Source organism: Eptatretus burgeri, chromosome 3 (genome assembly GCF_056783735.1).
Source record: "Eptatretus burgeri isolate ZD-2024b chromosome 3, Ebu_testis_v1, whole genome shotgun sequence".
Lineage (NCBI taxonomy): Eukaryota > Metazoa > Chordata > Myxini > Myxiniformes > Myxinidae > Eptatretus > Eptatretus burgeri.
The window spans coordinates 18,663,492-18,683,663 of NC_140963.1; the positions used below are offsets into that span (position 1 = coordinate 18,663,492).

The window sequence follows — 20,172 nt, forward strand, 5'->3', positions numbered from 1 at the left end:
AATTTCATAACCCTACATGGGATAATGGCTTTCGGAATTGATTTTGTGTGAACGGTACCGATTTTTGAAGGTTTTTCGGTTGTTGCTAGGGAACCAAAGCGCCCCGAGCAACCATCACAATTTCCAAAGCACTAGGTCATAAGATGTACCTACCACCCGAGTTTGGTCAAAATCGGCCCACGTTTACTACCAATTATGCTGATGACAAATGAACAAACATCCAAACAAACAGACATAATTACTGACAATAAGGGTCACCTATTTCGGTGACCCAACAAACAAGAGGGCAAGAAAACAAACAAAGGAGTAAAGAGTACCTGGCCTATGGGCGATCTTGTTCCAAGCCTGCAACTTTTTCTGCTGATGCATTGCATTATTTGGGTGGTGTATAGGCAACTGACAGCTCTGGATCAGTAAAAAAAAACAGAAGAAGAAAAACCACAGTTATGTGCATGAAGCAATAACATACTGACTGCCTAATATTCAAAACACCTCACTGCACTGGAAAACGTGTGAACAGGAATACTGTACTGTAAATGGTGGAGACTTGTAATACTCTCCCACACCTGGAGGCGGTGCTACACAATACACATTTACATAGAAAATTTGCGTTTGTCCCACTCCCCCTCCCCCATCTCCAAGACCACCGGCAGAGATAAAAACACTCCTATGCACTAACTGGGGTCATGCTGATCCTTTATAGTAAGTCCGGATGTAATCTGCCCAGAACTGTAGGAGGAGTAGCGTGATAAACAACACACACACATACACACACACACACACACACACACACACACACACACACACACACACACACACACACACACACACACACACACACACACACACACACACACACACACACACACACACACACCGGTCTGTGAATTATCGTAAGGATTGTGAGAAAATCGATGTGGTTTCAGGACCATTGTGTAAAACTTTGACGTTCCTCTGGATGTGATTCTTGACTCAAAGGTTGATCCGATGGAAGATCGGTGTGAACGGGATCCTTTGTTCGTTTTTTTTCTCTCTTTCTCATAAGGTTGTAAATCCATCTGTCTGTCAGTGTTGTGGACACACTCCGCTGTACTGGCCACAATGGAGGTAAGAATGGTACACTCGGTGATGAACTTGAGCATCATATTTGATTTTGATTCAGTCGGAATCACAGGTGCACAAACGACGGAGCATGAGGAATGAGGAGTATGAAATTGAACTTTCAACTTGAGAGGGTTGGAGGATCACTATTAGAAGGTAGTTGTTTGATTCTGTAGGTTTGTAATGGACAACGTTGGCAAGTCTGTTCTCGTTGATGGAAATACAAATGTCAAGAAAGGTGACAGAGGTACAAGAAATCTTTCTGTGAAACTCAGGGCAGGGTGGAAGGAATTGACGAAGTTGATAAACCATTCAGGGTCCTCTCAGCAAAAGAACGCAGCACTGATGCAGTCATCTACCGTATGTTATGGCCAAATAATTCTGGGATGGGACTATCGAACTGTTCGAAAAGAGGACCAGTTCAGCGAGGGAGAGAAGACTTTCTATGCTTGGTTCCTTGGTGGTCCAGAGATTGAAAAAGTGTTTGAGAGACAGAAGAGCCTCGTCATTTGGGATGATGGTCTCCAGGGATTTGATGTCCATAGTGAATTGTTATCAGAGGAAAGCTTGAGCAATACAAAGATTATAAGCATGTGATTGGTGTCCTTGATGGAGGTTAGAGATTGGATGAGAACAGCTATCTTGTCAAAATAATTGGACACAATTTTGGTGGGGCAGCTACAAGTGGAGATGAAATGACAAACTGAGTTTTTGGCCTTCTTAGACCTTTGGTAAAAAGGAAGTGTTTTTAACATTCTTGGAGTGGTTGTGATGAATTTGTAAGCATTTGGTGGTAGTTCCTATTTGTAAATCAAGTTTTTGATGGTCTCCTTTTGGTTCACTTGTGTAAAGTCTTAGGTGGCGTTGGAGTGAAAGACAGTGTAGGAAAGTTGTTGGAATGCTTCTGGTTTGTAAAGGTCAGTGTGCTCAACTACTCTTACATGCCTTTGTCAGCTGGTTGATGACAATGTCCTGCAGTTTATAAAAAAAATTCAGTTTGTGGATGTCTTGGAGACATTTTTTGACAAATATGTCTACAAAGGTAAACTGTCAATCTAGAGTGGTCCAATTAGATTTCTGAATGTTGATAAATTTGAATTCTTCTTTTAGGGATTGGACAGGATTATCCTGCTTGTTGTGAAAGAGAGCCTTCAGTTTAACACGGCAAAAATTTTTATTTCTGTCTTCTTTCGCAGTAAAGTCGACAGTTCTTTTGGACATGGGGAGAAAGGTTAAGCCTTTGCTGAGGATGGATTTTTCAGCTTCGGAGATGGGTATGCCATCTGGAATAGCTACAACTGTATTGTAAGGCTCTTGTGTGTAGCATGGTGTTCCAATTGCAGGAGGACCAATGAGCTGGTTAAATTTCTGGGTCTTGATTTCAATTAAATGATGCAAAAGCTTCAAGTTGATATCTATATTCTTGAGATGGATGGAGTTCCTTAATTGACATGAGCCTTCACTACTACTGCAGCATAGCAAAGCAATTGTTCGACTTTTCATAAAAGCATCAAAATTGGTACATATGTTGACTAATGTATTCTGAACAATTCTGGATATGGAGCCACTCGAGATTTTGCCTTGGTCAGCTTTGGTGGCCATTTTGGAAAATGGCCACCATTTTACTTTAACAATATGGGGTATCTGTCATTGTTATTCTCTTTGTTAGTTTCTCAGAGGTGATAAATACTCCATGTGATGTGCATTTACAAAAGAAAACAATACAAATGTCATTTGTGTTGATTTATTATATTTCCAACCATTGTATTGGGGAAAAATGGTCATTTTTATGGGAAAATCTAATCTAATTTTTATGGGAAGGCTAATCTACAATGCACTGCACTTTGTGCTTGTGAAGGAGAATGCCAGTAGACAGACGCAGTAGACACAGACTGAGATATCGGCCTAGCTTAGAATGTGCAAATGCAAAGTCGCATTGCTTGTAAAAGTGTTGACTTATTGATCCAGAGCCAGAACACTTGAGCTCAGAAACTCATATTGTACTAAACTGATGTATGTGTGTACCATGTGTTCTGGTAGAATGGTAGTAGACAGTAAACCGTAGCCGCTTCAAAGTGAAGTGTGCAATAATTTGACTACATTTTCTGAGTTTGTCATTATCACGATTATCAGTTCCCTTTTCAAAATAGACTAAAGTATGTAATCTATAATGGAATTTTTGTTGATTCCAAACCCATTGAATGTGATGAATATCATTTGACTCTTGTTCTCCAGGCAATAATGGGGACTTTTCAGCGAAAAGTTTCAGGAGAGCAGCAATTTACAAATCAAATAATGGCTTTTTTTACCGAAAATACTGGCTCATAATATTCGAATACGCCTTTTCATGGTCAATTGACTGAATTTTACACTTTCCTTATATCTACCACCAATACAATAAGAAAATAAGAGCATATAGCCAATTTCGCTAAAGTAGAATGGCGGCCATTTTGGAAAATGGTCACCGAAGCTGACCAAGGCACAATCTCGGGTGGCTCCATATCTAGAATTGTTTGGAATACATTATTCTACATGTTTACCAATTTTGGTGCTTTTATGCAAATTTGAACAATTGATCTGAAATATCAGACTACACTGCAGGACAACACCAGCAAGACTAGTTCCTTATTACCCCCACCACCGAAGGTGAAGGAAGTTGTTTTCACCCCTTTCTGTCTGTTTGTGTACAGGATATCGCAAAAAGTTGTGGACAGATTTCCTGATGAAATTTTGTGGACATGTTCAGTGTGTGACAAAGATGAACTGATTAGATTTATTGAAGATCCTGATCCGGATCCGGCTCCTATAGTTTTTAAAGTTAATATTCACCATTGAGAGATTGGGCTAAACTGATATATAGCACGATATCTCGAAAAGTGGTGGACGGATTCGGCTGAAACTTGGTGGACATGTTGAGTGTGTGACAAGGAAGAATTGATTCGATTTTGGTGAAGGTCTGAATCGATATGAGAATTAATTAATTAACCTCCGCCATCGAAGATGGATGGAGGTTACTGTTTTCATCCCTGTCTGTTTGTTTGTTTGTTGTGAACAGTATTACGGAAAAACTCCAGGACGAATTTTGACGAAACTTGGTGGGGGGATTAGGTATGGTCCAAGGATCATGCAATTAGATTTTGGACTTGGTCCAAAAAAAAAATTTAGAAAATTTTGCACCATTTTTTCAAAAGAATTTCGATTTTATTTGAAAAATATTTGAATTTTTTTTTTTGCATTTCTACATGTTTTAAGTGATTTCCAACCCCCCCAAAAAAATTTGTTAGAGAAAAAAACAACAAATTTTGCAACTTTTTTATCAAAAAAAAATTCGATTTTTTTTTTTGGGCATTTCTTCTCTGCGCGTCGATCTTGTTTAGTTTATTCAATTGTGGTTCAGTAGAGTCTGATCCGTTTTGACCTACAATTAATAGGATACCAGGTTCACTTAAGTGACCCAGCAGTATTGGCGGCGGAGATTTTGCACTCTACCGAGTGCCCCCCCTCTAGTTTTCAATGTGATTCTTCACCATTGAGAGATCTGGACCAAAACGATATAGTACTGTATGGCATGATATTTCAACAACGTATTGGGCCTGATATGTTCTCATGGATCAGGCATTATGTGCTGGAGGTATGCGCTCTACCAAGTGTCCTTGTAGTTCGACATGCTGTGGTTGTTTTCGGGGTTGGATCGATTGCAAATTTTTTTATCAGTGGCAAAATATTTCCGATCATTTCCAGGTGGGTATGTTGCTTTTGCTGGACTTGTAGGTTTGCGATGTAGGAGAATGAGGAGAACAGGAAAATAGCATACCAATTCTTATTTCATTCATTATTCAATGACGTGTTCAGTCTCCGATCATGCCTGCTGCATCAAAAATCTTCCACACAGTTTACAGCACAAACAATGCATGACCTGCATCACATACAACACACCTTATGGTGATGCATTCAATTGAAAGTGGCGTGCATGGGTTATTCGTGCATCGATGTGCAAGATTTTTAAAATCACATGACCTTAATCACATCACCAAGTGTTAACACGTTCAAATCAAGACCAATGAGTTAGACAGGAAGTCTGGAATATTATATCGAAAACACTGCAGTGGACTTCACTTTACAGTTCTTTTTCAAAGGAAAGAGAAAATAATAATAAACCTTCTTCTAAGGTTCACTGTTAGGTACTATGACCTATGTCATCTGTCTGATTAAAAGGGTCATAAAACAACTATGATGGCGACGGTTTAATCACATTTATGACATGGAAACACTCACCAAGCTTTTTGTTTCTGAAAAAGCTGCTTACTTGACTTGAAAAGGAATATTCTGTGTGAATGATGTATTCATGTCCTTAATATTGGTGTAATATAATATACAGCGCTGTCCAAAAATGAATTGGCGAGATAAAATTGATGGCGATCATTTCAAAATCAAGGTTTTCATCCATTTTCAGAAAAATGTGTTTGACTTTCCTTTTATGAATGTATCGTAATTTTGCAGTCAATTTACAAGGTTTGGCAAATGGTGTCTCAGTGTTGTCTGATATATGATTACTTTGCAAGAAATAGGCATGGTATTATCGGTAAATTCTCTTTTGAGAAATGCTGTATGAATAAACCTCTGCATGAGCCTTTTGATTTTGATATACTGTGCTCTGTTAAAGAGCTTCAGTGTTTCCATAGCAGTCTCTTGGCAAGGGTTATGTTGGGTGGTTTGCCGTTGCCTTCCCAGCAGTAGTTGGGACAGGTATTTGGAATTTGTTCAGGGTGCCGGCAACAGATCGCCTCGTGTTGGCAACGCATGCTGGTAGATTGGACACCCAGTTTAACGCACATACAATCCTGCCTGAAACACCGAGATGACAGTTTTATAGCTAGGCTAGACTTTCTAGCTAGGCTAGTTTTATAGCTAGGCTAGACTTTCTAGCTGGGCTAGTTTTATAGCTAGGCTAGACTTTCTAGCTAGGCTAGTTTTATAGCTAGGCTAGACTTTCAAGCTAGGCTAGTTTTATAGCTAGGCTAGACTTTCTAGCTAGGCTAGTTTTATAGCTAGGCTGGAATTCAAAACTAGGCAAGACAGCTTAGAGGCGAGTGCACGTACATATTGGCCATCCCGTCAACCCCCATTAGCCTTATGTAATGTAAATACAAACATATAACCTTTCTTTCCCATGGATGCAGCACCTCCTGAGAAGTTTACTTGTAAAGGTGGTGCCATTGTCCAACGAGACGTAAACCTTATCGTTGGAGAGCGCCTGGAACTTAGCTGTCAGGTGTGCCGGCCTGATGTTCCTGTGAAATGGTTTCATGCTGGAAAGGAACTTCTGCCAGAAGATCGAGTTCAGCAGGAAGCAGATGGCAACTGGCGACGCCTGTTGATCAATAGTGCAGATCTTGAGGACTCTGGTTCATATGATTGCCTTACGAATGACGATCAACTGGACTTCTGTGTCACCGTGTCTGGTAATTACGTTGGGGTTGGGCTCTGACAATTTATATTGATTTACTTTACCAATTTCCTTTGTTGTCATGATTTACATCAATCATAATACAAACATTTCTTTTGTACAAATTTATTTGCAATATTGATGATATATTTGTTTATAATATAAAAAGGTCCAAGTGGTCTAAAGCTCTAAATGGTCAAAGGTCTAATCTGTCTGAAGGGTGTAAGAGGTTTAAATGGTGTTAAGGTCTTAGGGGTCTAAAGAGACTTAAGGGGTGTAAAGGTCTAAGGGTTGTAGGAGTCAAAAGGGGATAAAAAGTCTCAAGGTAAAAGGGGTTATAAGTGGTCTAAAGGATCTTAGCGGTCTTGTGGGTCTTTTGGTTCCTTGTGGTCTTTTTGGTCATCTTGGTCTTTTGGGTCCTCTGTGTCTTTTTGGTCCTCGGGTCTTTTGAGTCCTCAGGGTATTTTGGGTCCTCGGTGACTTTTGGGTCTTTTGGGTCCTCAGGGTTTTTTGGGTCATCTGGGTCCTCAGGGACTTCTGGTTCTTTTGAATCATCTGGGTCATCAAGGGCTTTTGGGTCATCTGGATCTTTTGGAGTCTTTTTGGTCTTCAGGGTCTTTTAGGTCCTCAGGGTCTTTTGGGTCTCAGGACTTTTAGGTCCTTGGGGTATTTTGGATCATCAGGGTCTTATGGGCCTTTTGGGTCCTCTGGGTCTTTCGGTCATCTGGGTATTTTGGGTTTTCTTGGACTTTTGGGTCCTTGGGAACTTTTGGGTCATCTGGATCTTTTGGGTCGTCGTTGTCTTTTGGGTCCTCGTGGTTTTTTGGTCATCAGGGATTTATGGGTCTTATGGGTCCTTGGGGTCTTTGGGTCATCTGTCTTTGGTGTCATCTGGGTCTTCGGGGTCTTTTGGGTCATCTGCGTCTTTTCGGTTTTTGGGGTTCTTGGGGTATTTTGGGTCCTCAGGGTCTTTTGGGTAATGAGGTCTTAAGGGTCTTTGGAATCTCAAGGGTGTTGAAGGGTCTTCAAATGTCAAAGGGGTCTCAGCAGTATCAAGGTATATTTCCATAGTATGAAATTAATAGACCTACAGTAAGTGTGTGAAGTCAGGGTGCAAGTGATGTTCAAATAGTACGTACTTAAAAGACATATAGTCATTCAAACAGCCTCATGGCTTCACGGCTTCATGGACAGATGGACAGAATGACCGTGTTTTTCATTTTTATCTCATACTAGACGACCCGTGAACCCGTTGGGTTCCCGTCATGACAGCGGTTGATGAAAAAAATCATTTCGAGAAAAAAAAAAAGATAGCTCCAGTGAACTATACTGCTGAGGTTGTTTGCATTGATCAAATTCTCCCGAAGAGTACTTGACTGAATCGGGAATTGATTTTTTTTAAAATTTTTGTTGCCCGATTTGAACGAAATGTGATACTGCACACCATAGGTGAATGGTGAGTAAGGTGGCCCTAAAATTTTTGTGCTATCATGTATCGTTTTGGCTGTATTTCGGGAACATACATACATACATACATACAAGATGAGAGTTTTCGTAATATATAGATATATCAAGCTCTTTCTAACCAATGACAGACTCACTGACTGATATTTAAGATCAGTACCTTCTGGGTAATGCACAAAGCTGAAATTTTGCGTGCCGATAGACATCAAAGTCGATACACCGGAAAATCCACAGAATCATCAGACAACATCCAGAAATGAAAATATAAAAAAATAAATAAAAATGAAAAAAATGCAGGTGAGTGACCTGAGACAATGGTGGAAGCAAGGTAGTTTTGTGTGCCGACGGACATCGAAGACGATACACCAGGAAAAATCACAGAACTCTCAGAAAGCATCCGTAAATGAAAATATAAATAAATGAAAAATCAAATGCGGGTGAGCGACCCGAGACAATGGGGAAGCATGGTTTGTATGCTTACACAATGTGTAAGCACACCCTGCTAGTATAGATGTAGATGATTCGTTTTATTGATTGTTCAATTTCTTGATTTGTTTTAAGACACCAGGTCATGTTTTAGAAAGAGTGGTTTAATAGTGGTGTTAGGTAATGTGGGGATATAGTTGTTGTCACATTACAGCTGCACAATAAAACATTTTTCATTTTAGTATTCAGTCTGTTCTGTGGTAATTCCTGTTGTTAGAAAAATAAACCTAAATATTTACCCACTTGAATGCAGCACCTCCAGACAAGTTTGTTTTTGAAGGCGATACTGATGCCCAGCGAGACCTTAAATTGATTGCTGGAGAGCATCTGGAGCTCAGATGTCAGGTGTGTCGGCCTGATGTTCCTGTAAAATGGTTTTATGGTGGAAAGGAACTTCTCCCAGGAGATCGAGTTCAACAGGAAACAGATGGAAACTGGCGATGCCTGATGATCAATAGTGCAGAGCTTGAGGACTCAGGTTCATATGGTTGCCTCACAAATGATGACCAACTGAACTTCTGTGTCACCGTGTCTGGTAATTATGTTGGGATTGGACTGTGATAATATATATTGAAATATTTATTGATGGAAAATGGAGCAATAGAGCCTTTGAAAAGTTTTGATGTGATTTTAGCCAGGGACACAGGCAGTGATGTCGTGCCAAATTTTGAGGTACCGTAGTCCTGCAAAACAAATGTGTCGGTCGTGACGTCATCACTACATCTTCCACCATATCAAGTTTTAACATGCCATTTGCCATTTGAGACCCGAAAAATGTGTGATAAATGAAATACGTGCATGTTATTATGATAAACAAAAGCGTAACACTCACAACCAAATAATCTCATTATTAAAATACTCCTTTAAAGAAAAAGTCAGATCAATTTAGTCTCTAACCACCGTTTTTTGACAAAACTATGCACTGTCGGACCACACTATTCATGGATTCGCTATTCATGGACCTCACATATTCGTCATTGATAAAATGTGACATTCGCGACATTTGAGGCCATGTGCTTCGCGTATTCGCAATGTTTTTCGCGGGCATATTCGTGTTTTTTTGTGGGGATGTTCGCGTTTTTTTATTTTTTGGCGTTTTTGAGGTTTTTCGCGGGTGTATTCATGGTTTTTTTTTCATGGTTTCACAGGTTTTTTTTCGTGTTTTCGTGGTTTTCCGTGGGTGCATTCGTGTTTTTTTTCTTCGTGTTTTTATGGGTGTTTTTCAGAACCTATCCACCTTTTTCCCATTGAAACAATGTCCCGATATTTGTGGAATTTTCCAGGAATGTATGCCATGCGACTAGTGTTCTCCGACAGCAAATAATACAATAAAACCATTCCTTTCGCACTGTAAAGGCACAATGGGGTGCCGAGGCAGTTTCATGGGCAAGGAGTACTTACCTTTAAATAGAGTTCTTTAAAAGTGGAATTCAAGTGAAAAGTTATCAAAATTCAATTAAAAAAAAGAAAATCAAGCAACAGAGATCATAAAATGTGGGTCTCTACCTATTACAGCAAGAACCAACATGGTGGAGTTCCAAACATGAGGTTCGAGTCAACGTTGGACTTTTTTCATTTTTTTTTACAGGTACTAAATGTATATAATGAAAGCAGATTGCACAAAAAGGTGAAACAATGCGATCTTGTGTAAAATGTTTTTGTACATTTAAATGTAACAAATATGGCCAGTTCCACCCAGTCCAAAAAAGGGCCTGAAACAAAATGGCGGCTCAATACCCCTGCAGGGTGACAGCTGGCTGACTAAGATGGTGCGCCACCATCTCGGTTAGACTTTTTTGTTTATTGATGATAAGCACCCTGTTAATTATCTTCAAAAGTGGTGTTTAAATTTACACAAATACCCAGTACTTTGTTGGAGTTCCCTTTGTATGCATGCAAAGTTTTGGGCCACTGCGTTTCATGGTTTTGGAGTTATGGAGGACACACACACACACACACACACACACACACACACACACACACACACACACACACACACACACACACACACACACACACACACACACACTTATTATTGGAGATTATTCGTTTTATTGATTGTCGAATTTCTTAATTTTTTTTTTTATAGTACACCCGCTCCCTATGGGACCTACATGGGGGCAAGCAAGTCGATTTGGCCTGGGTCCATTAGTCTGTGGGGGACGTGATAACCATATAATGCCTCAAGAACATCAGGTTTCCTCCCTTTCAATTTAGTGTTCAACAGCAGTAGCGATTGTTTAAAATGTAATCATACATGTTTGTGGTTTATAATATATTTCCTTCCTGTAGAGGTTCCCCATGAAATGCCATGATAAGCGATTTATACACATTAACACAGCGCTTGGGGAGAGCGACAGATTTTCTTCTTCTTCTTTCGGCAGCTCCCTTTCGGGGTCGCCACAGTGGATCATCCGTATGATCCGCATAGTGATTTGGCACATGTTTTACGCCGGATGCCCTTCCTGACGCAACCGTGGTCGCCTCTTACGACGCAGGGATATGGTACACCTATTTTAACCGGGGTATACACCGGCCCAGTATACTGGTACTCATTTCGCCGACCTCGGAAGGATGACAGGCTGAGTCAACCCCCTGGTGTATTAATTCAGTGGCCCAACGGGGCTTGAACTCAGGACCTTTTGGATCCCAAGCCGCTGCCCTAACCACTGCACCAACACCAGGCTTGGGGAGAGCGACAGATGAAGTCACTAAAACCTCTGTCGTGTGACCTGCAGTCACCCTGGCAAGTTTGGTTGAGATTGGTTAAGTAATGACCAAATGCATCGTGGTCAGACAGACAGACAGACAGACAGAGAGAAAAGAAATAGCTTATTTTGGTATGATGACACGAAGTCGTTTTTATCAAGGGAGTTGTCATGGTGGTGTTAGTTAATGTGGGGATTTTGTTATTGTCACATTACAGCCGCACAACAAAACATTTTTCATTTTACAGTATTCAGATCTATTGCGTGGTCATTCCTGTTGCGAGAAAAATAAATCTATATTCCCCCTTCGATGCAGCCCCTTCAGAAAAGTTTATTTGTGAAGGCGATGCTGATGCCCAGCAAGACCTTAAATTGATTGCTGGAGAACACCTGGAGCTTAGCTGTCAGGTGTGCCGGCCTGATGTTCCTGTAAAATGGTTTCATGCTGGAAAGGAACTTCTGCCAGGAGATCGAAGTCAGCAGGAAGCAGATGGCAACTGGCGGCGCCTGCTGATCAAAAGTGCAGATCTTGCGGACTCAGGTTCCTATTGTTGCCTCACAAATGATGACCAACTGGACTTCTGCGTCACCGTGTCTGGTAACAATTTTCTACAATTCAGAACTTTATATGTTAGGCTTATAGCTATTGCAGTAAGTTACCAATATGTCAGGTATGATCGGAGGCATTTTATTTTCTCTGGAATCACAATATATTGGGATACCTCGTTTGAACGAAATTGTTTGAAGGATTTTTCGACAATTCAGAACTTTATATTTTGATGATGTCTTGCAGAGAGTAATCTTTTTGTAAGATTTCTTTATTGTCTGTTCTTTGAATGTGTTGTAAAGAGTTTGTCACAATTCTTTAATTGAAAAATGATTTTTAATTCACAACATAAAGTTCACCAACTAATTGTAGCTTGGCTACCTGAGGTTTCACTGCATTTACTTTATTTTCCTTAAAGCAAACGACCTAAATTCACATTTATTTATGAGACTCATGTATCATATGATTACTCAGGTTTACTACCTACTTAACAGGTTTTGTGCAACATAAATTAAACAAGAGTATCTCCATGAGAATGCAACAAAAATCTCAGATGAAAAGGCCATTTGGCCCAATAACAGGTTTTGCACAACCCTTTCAAGGCTGCTGGAGGTTAAACACCAACAATGATTGTCAAGGAAACATAGCAACAGTGTCTATCCAAGGGAATCCAATTAAAATCTCAGATTAAAAGGCCATTTGGCTCACCAGAACAATTTGGCCGAAAAATGTCACTGGAAAGCCCTTTTAGCTCGCCTGTTCGAAGAACAGAGAGCTATAGCGATACCCCCGGCGTGAGCGTCAGCGTCAGCGTGAGCGTGAAAATGTTAAAGTTTTTGGTGCAAGTTATTTAGAAGCTTGCCATTCATTTAATATGTGTACGAGGATGCTGATATTTGGCATGGAGGTTCCTTTGGGGTATATTATTGATGTAGTGAAATTTAAATTTAAAAATAATTTCAATTTTTTTTTTAATTTTGACCTGTTTTGAACTTAACTTTTTTGTAGCACATCAACGTTAAAGTTTTTTCCTTTCTAATATTTTTATCTACCACACTATTTTTTACTGATTACAATATACAAATACATATATTGCTTTAAAATTATTTGGATCAGACTTCACTGCAATTCTTTATAAAAAACATTATTAGACTAGTCTTTTAAAAACGATAAATGTATAAACAGGTGAGCATTGGGTGGCTTTGACACCAACTCTCTGGTTCTTTTTACTGCCATACATGCATCTCACACACACACAGCGAGCTAACCCATCGCCAGGGTGGGGGGGGGGTAAGGGTATATGGGGTGCGGATGCACCCCCTTTTGTCTGTGATGTTTTTAAAGTATGAAATCCCTTGTCACGCTTTCTATTGTGCAGAAGATATGGCCATTCACACTTACACACTGAATTTAATCACATCCTTACCAGCAAAAGTACACGTTTTCAACCGATATGGTGACTGAATAATCATTCCGCAGGATAAATTTAGAAAAAGCCATGACACCAATGCTAATTCATCCAGAGAGATTACTTATATAAGCGAAGATCGATGGCTTTCATCACGTGACACCAGATTTGCATTGCACGGCACAGACAGTCGACATCGTTGTCAAAATTTTCATGTCAGGTTCATCTCTATTTATTTGATCTTGTCTGGTTTTCTGGTAGATTTGACTTTTAATAGAGTGTATTCAGCATTTCATGCATTTATAATCTGGATATTTGTGAAATTGTAGCTTGAATAGTGTGTTTTCTACCTTGGTGTCAGGGTGGGAATGAGACAGCACACTGGTTGTGACTCTCCCCAACACAAGTGAAGTACCTCGTGATCACGCAGTCATTTAGCTGCTAGCAAATCCGGATACGAACCACTCGCTCAGGGTGACGGAGCTAAAACCACTCGCTTAGGGCGATGGAGCATGAACCACTCCCTCAGGGCGACAGAGCATGAACCACTCGCTCATGGTGACGGAGCACGAACCACTCACTCAGGGTGGCGGAGTACTAACCACTTGCTCAGGGAAGCAGAGCACAAACCACTCGCTCAGAGTGATGGAACGTGAAACACTCGCTCAGGGTGACGGAGCACGAAACACTCGCTCAGCGTGATGGAGCACGAAACACTCGCTCAGCGTGATGGAGCACGAAACACTCGCTCAGGGTGATGAAGCACGAAATACTCGCTCAGCGTGATGGAGCACGAAATACTCGCTCAGGGTGACAAAGCACGAACCACTCACTCAGGATGACAGAGCACGTCCACTCGCTATGAATGACATGGCGGGCAAAAGCGTGTGCATTGAGTGAACGATTTGCTGAGAAGGATGTAGTGCAGTACCGCTATCAACTGTAAGGTGTTTGGCAAGTGGCTTAAGCACTCATGCAAGTACTCCAATTGAATGGTTGATAAGGAAAGGTTGGCCAGGCTGTCGCTGCATATCATATAGGATCCCTTTAACTTTAAAGCTGATCTTCACTATGCATGCAGCAGTTAATGAAATAAAATGAATTTGTTCAAAGAATAACTTTATCCACAAAAGAGTTGCAGCTTAATGCAGAACAACCCTGGAGACATCGCAAAGTTCAGTCATCCGTGAAATAAACATTGCAGATAATCTGCCATATTGCCTGTGCACGCCTCACGTGGTACATCAGTTCGGGATCCGCGCAAACATTATAATGTTTTTTTTAAAAAACGTCCGTTTTTCACCAGATTTGCTTTGCTAGCCTGTTGAGCACCTCATGAAACCTCCAAAATATAGACACAGATCTGGCAGATGCTATGGAAAGGCAGTCCCTCTGGGGGACAGGGCACGAGGTCTCGCAGTGAATGCATTAAATCATATAGCTCAATGAAGTTGGTTAATTTTTCCACATTCCTAAATCTTTTGTTTACTCAATATAATTCTCCAAACAGTAGAAAAAGGTAAGTTTAATGCTTTGGAAATTTCACATTTTCTTGTGTATCTATGGCGAAGAAGGGAACATAGCCGAGCTTCCTTAAAGGAAACAGGTATATCAGTTTAGTTATAAGACTCGTTATTGCTTTAAATTATCAGATTCACAACAGATTTCAGCACTTATTTGGTCTGGATGATATCCGATCCTCAAAACTGAAATCTTTCAATGATATACTTTAATTTGTCCATGAGAGTGGATCATGTGAAAATCATATCATATAATACATGAAATTGCTCAAAGCTCCAAATTTGAAAACTGTAGTACTTACAAAAGCGATGTACACAACGATTCGTAGCGATGATGAACAGGCATTCGATAACATGAGTGAGGAAAGTGAAAAAAAACAACTTTATAATGAAGAAATTGTTGCAGTCTGTTCCAAGGCTAGGCATAGTTGAGCAGGCCAAAATACATGGCGGCTTCAGACCCCAGTGATGTTACCCCGGAAACGCTTCAAGACCCACAGAGCGAGGTGACCAAGGATCGCCTGATGAAGGATATCATTAAATAAGGCCATTAATTATCTTCAAAAGGGGTGTTTTAATTCACCCAAACATCCAATTTTCACTCTTGCACTTCCTTGGAGTTTTCTTAGTATGCATGAAAAGTTTCAGGCTGCTAGGTTTTCATAGTTTTGGAGTTATAGAGGATACACACTGACACACACACATATTGCCTTTTATTCGTATGGATAAATGATGTTGGAGTGCTTCCAAATGTTCCATTATCTGAGTTAAGCTCATACTCATGACAAGAATAATGTTTTCTCTCTTTTGGCATCACAGATGACGCAGCAACGGTTAGTTGGTTAGAGCTGCAGTGGCTGGCTTTCTTTTTCTTTAACCTGCATTGGTTTAATAGCAATGTTTGTTAGCTTCCAGGAGAAATGCATGACATAATCCCTTATCTTCGCTGACCACAGCCCCTCCAGAGAGGTTTGTGCATGAAGATGATGCCCAGCAAGATGTAATAAGTGTTCTCACTGGGGAGCACCTGGAGCTTCGTTGCCAGGTGTGCCGGCCTGAAATTCCTGTGAAATGGTTTCATGCTGGGAAGCAGCTGCTGCCTGCTGAGAAAGTTCAGCAACAAGCAGATGGCAACTGGCGGTGCCTGATCATCGCTGATGTGAAATGTGGACACACTGGCTCATACTGCTGTCGCACTCAACATGACCAATTTGACTTTTCAGTCACTGTTTCTGGTAAGGAACACTAAATATATTTGCGATTGTTCACCTAATGGCAGTAGTTATTGTTAAATGTCAATGCGTTTCAAAGGATAACTTAAATGAGCAAGTATTATGAAGGAAAGTGTAAATCAGAAGAAAAAGATTGATCAACTAGAATGGTACGAAACTTGAGCCCCCTACCATTGCTGAATCCGAACCGAGACCTTCGTTCCGATCCACCAAGTTTTGTCATAACCCCTCCACAACTTTTTGAGATATCGTGCTATACTGTATATCATTTTGGCCCTATCTCTCAATGGTGAAGAATCACTTAAAAATTAAAAGAAAACTCTCCTATCTGGATCTGGATTTGGATCTTCACCAAAATCAAATCAATTTGTTCTTGTCACACACCTTCACAGCTTCACACTCCAAACCAGAAAACGAATGCTTCGTCAAAAAGTTGATTTTACAAAGAAGGATGTGTGTTTAGTTACCAAGTTTCATGTGCAGTGCTCGCCAAGTGGCTTAAGCATCAAGGAAACACTCCATTCAAAACCGCTGGCTTGGCAAGCGCTAGCGAGCTGCTTGGTAACTGAACAAACCACTGTTATCGATCATACGTCTGTGGGGTCTCAGAGGTCGAAAGACTGACTATGGGATCGAAAGGAGCCTAAAGGTCAAAAGCGTCTTCAGGTGTAAGGGGTCCAGATGGGTTTAAAGGGTCATAAAGGGTTTAACGGTCTGTGGGTTCAAAGAGGTCTAAAGATCTAAACAGCGGTAGTGGGGGTAAACTGAAACTTAAATTAACGACGAAGGTCTAGATTTGGGGGGGGGAGGGGTCTTTTGTAAGGGGTCGAGATGGGTTTAAACGGTCATAAAAGGTTTAAAGGTCTGTGGGTTCTAAGAGGTCTAAAGATCTAAACGGTGGTGGTGGGCATAAACTGAAACTTAAATTAATGACGGTCTAGATTTTTTTTTTTGGGGGCGGGGTCTTTTGTAACGGGTCTAGATGGGTTTAAAGGGTCATAAAGGGTTTAACGGTCTGTGGGTTCTAAGAGGTCTAAAGATCTAAACGGTGGTGGTGGTAAACTGAAACTATTAAAATGTAGAAATGAACAGTCCAAAGTGGGACAGAGGCTCATCTCCCAATGGAGGGTGGTCATAGTTGAGGTGCATTCGGTGCTAAAGTTGATTTTCAGTTTGATACGAGGAATATCATGGGTCCATGGTTGCTGATAGTCCTGATAACCCGATTGTATTTGTGCAGCGAAAACTATGAAGGATGAGCTGGTCCTGAATTGTTGAAAAACGTTCCATTCGTTTTTGTCCAGTGAAAGGACCTTTAAATTATTTTAGACCCTAAAGGGGTGTAAAGGGTCTAATAGGTCTAAAAGTTGTAAGGCTCTCAAGGGTGTGAGGGTCTAACATGCTGAAAGTCTTAAAATGGTCATAAAAGGACTAAAATATATAAAGGGTCTACAAGTCTAAAAGGTCTATCGGGGTTTAAAGGGTCATAATGGGTCGAAATGATTGATGGGAATCTAAGGGATCTAAAGGGTACATTCCAATATTAATTAGGGCCTAAAGGGTCAAAAGGGTCTATAGGATTGAATGGAGTCTAAAGGTCAAAAGGATCTACAGGTGTAAGGGGTCTATATGGGTTTAAAGGGTCATAAAGGGTTTAACAGTCTGTGGGGTCTAAGGTCTAAAAATCAAAAGTGTACATTCCTAAAGTAGTTAGGGTCTAACGAGTCTGAGGGTGTCTCAAAGATGTAAATGTCAAAAGGCTCTTTAAAGCTTTATAAGGTTTTAAATGGTCTCAAGGGTCTTAAGGGGTTTATGGAGTCTAAAGGATGTAAAGGTCTAAGGGTCTTAAAAGATCGAAGGGGTTCAAAGGGTCAAAGCAGTCTAATGGATCTAAATGGTCTTAAGGGGTCTAAAGGTCTAAAGGATCTATACGTCAAAAGGGTACATTCCAAAAGTAGTTGGGGTCTAAAGATCTAAAGGGTACATAGGACATTAAGGGGTCTAAAAGGTGTAAAGTGTTGAAAGGGTCTTAAAAGGACTAAACCAAAAGGATCTAAGAACTAAAAGTGACTAAAAAAGGACTGAAAGTCCCCTCTCTGACCACCACCCCCCAAGCCCCTCACCCCAACTCTCTGTCCTACCCTCATCCCCCTTTCTTTCCCGTTCTTCAAAGCAAGAGGATATTAATGACATTGAGGTTAAAATTTAAATGAGGTTAAATTAAATTAAATTAATGACGAAACATCGTTTTTTAAAATTGAATTCACAATCTCGTGAGATGACTAAATCTCTTGCAATATGTGATGGACATACAAACGTAGATTACATTTTGATTTAATTACCTAATTATCTCATCACCATTATGCCTGGTGTTAGCTTCATGGTTAGGATGGTGGGCTTTGGATCCTTGGGTTCTGAGTTCAAATCCTGCTCAGCTGTTGAATTAATACCAGGTGGGGTTAACTTGACCTGTTCATCCTTCCAAGGTCGGCAAAATGAGTGCCAGAATGCTGGTATACTGTGTCGGAGTGGCGACCCGTCCAGGATTGTGTCCAATAGACAAGGAGACTGCTTAAGTAGCACCAATGCTCTGCAAAGAGTATGGTCCCAATCTCCTTCTCATCACCTGGATGGAAATTAAAAAGGGCTCCATAAATTTTTGCTCATCGACGTCATGAATCATCAGGCTGAGTTTCAAAACGATCCGTTGAGCCGCCTCAGAGGAGTTGGGAAATAACGAAAAAATGTTAATGGACCCACTGACTGACTGAAGGACATTGTTATGGCTTTAACAGTCCATTTCGACTTTGTTGTAGCCGAGCCAAAAGGAGGGGCAATAAGAGGGAGAAAGGAGGGTGGGAGAGTGTTGAAGTAGGGAAGGGAAATGAGGTTTGGAGGAGATACATCAAGGAGGAAGTAGACATGGAGCATGTGGGATATTGAATCTATATTAAGCAAGTATTTAATAACATATTTATTGATTCATTCACAAAATACAATCAGCTGTCCTCCATGCTTTGCAGAAGCACCGTTGATGTTTGTACGAGGCCTACAACCTATAGCAGCCAAGGAAGGAGACACGGTACATCTCCGTGTGGAATTGAGCCGTCCTGGAGACCATGCGATCTGGAGCCGGAACGGGAACCAGGTGTTGCCAGACGAGCACCTCTCAATCAAAATTGATGGCCGGGAGCTCTCCCTCAATATTTTTCGGCTAACTTTTGAAGATCGTGGTATCTACTCGTGTGAGACGAATCACGACCACACACGTGCGAGGCTCAGTGTGGAACGTAAGTTTGCATTGTTAACTTGTTTTGCGAAATGAAAGTCACTTCCCTATCCCTTCATTGATAAAGATGAACAACACTTGCCTAGATTCTTCCTTCCGAACTCACATTTTATAACATTTCCACCATATCTTTGTTTATTTATTTTCCTCTTCTCATCTTGGGAAACCAAACATTGTGATTACAGCATTGTTGTTGAAAGCAGTATTTCAGTTGTTCAAAATCTGTGAAAACCTCTGACAGTATTGCCAAGAAAATTAGAAAAGAGTTTGGTGGTGTGGTGGTTGGAGCATCCACTCTGAGTCTGGGTGGTCGGCGGTTTAAACCCCGACTGAATCATCCTAAAAACTCTTAAAATGTTACGTGCTGATTCCTTGCTCAATGCTCCAGAATTTAAAGAGTTATAAAGCATGGACAAGCAACCATAGGTTGGCAACCATTGTGAAGGCTTGATGGGCCTAATGGCCTCCTCTAGTGTTGGTTCCTTGTAAGGGAATGTATCTATTTTTTATTTTTTACATTCAAAGGAGCTGTTCAATTTTCAGTGGAAGACAAGCAATCTATCACTAAAAGGAGAAATGTCTGTCCGTGTCTCCGTCAGTCACGCGAAGAAGCAGGACTCTGAGCTTTCATGTCGTGGTTCCTGCTGTTGTAGAATGAAACGAATGGTATTGGTGGAAAGTTAATATTCGATATACTTGAAACAAAAATTTGTGTCTGTTTACTCAATCATCAGAATGCTTGTTTTAAAAGCCAATCTTTCTTGGTTTGAAGAAGAAAAGAAGAAGCGTGAAGTGGAGCTCAATGCAGCGGCTCCAAAGGTAACATTTATTGTTCTACGACAGCAGGAACCCTCTCGAGTTTAGATTTTTAGGACACGAAAGGAGCACACAAAATTATGGAGAGTAATAACTCCAGAGGTAATTAAAAAAATATATATATATATATATATATATATATATATATATATATA

General features: G+C 40.6%; 1 protein-coding gene across 2 annotated transcripts in view; it reads left to right on the forward strand.

Moving 5' to 3' along the window:
* OBSL1 (obscurin like cytoskeletal adaptor 1) overlaps positions 1-20,172 on the forward strand; it is a 64,177-nt gene that overhangs the window by 27,050 nt on the left and 16,955 nt on the right. For both annotated transcript variants that reach the window (XM_085871947.1, XM_085871948.1), the window contains exons 9-13: positions 6,282-6,563; positions 8,751-9,032; positions 11,522-11,803; positions 15,637-15,915; positions 18,936-19,202. In XM_085871947.1, the coding sequence (XP_085728073.1) occupies positions 6,282-6,563; positions 8,751-9,032; positions 11,522-11,803; positions 15,637-15,915; positions 18,936-19,202 (1,392 nt within the window). The remainder of the gene's footprint in view (positions 1-6,281; positions 6,564-8,750; positions 9,033-11,521; positions 11,804-15,636; positions 15,916-18,935; positions 19,203-20,172) is intronic.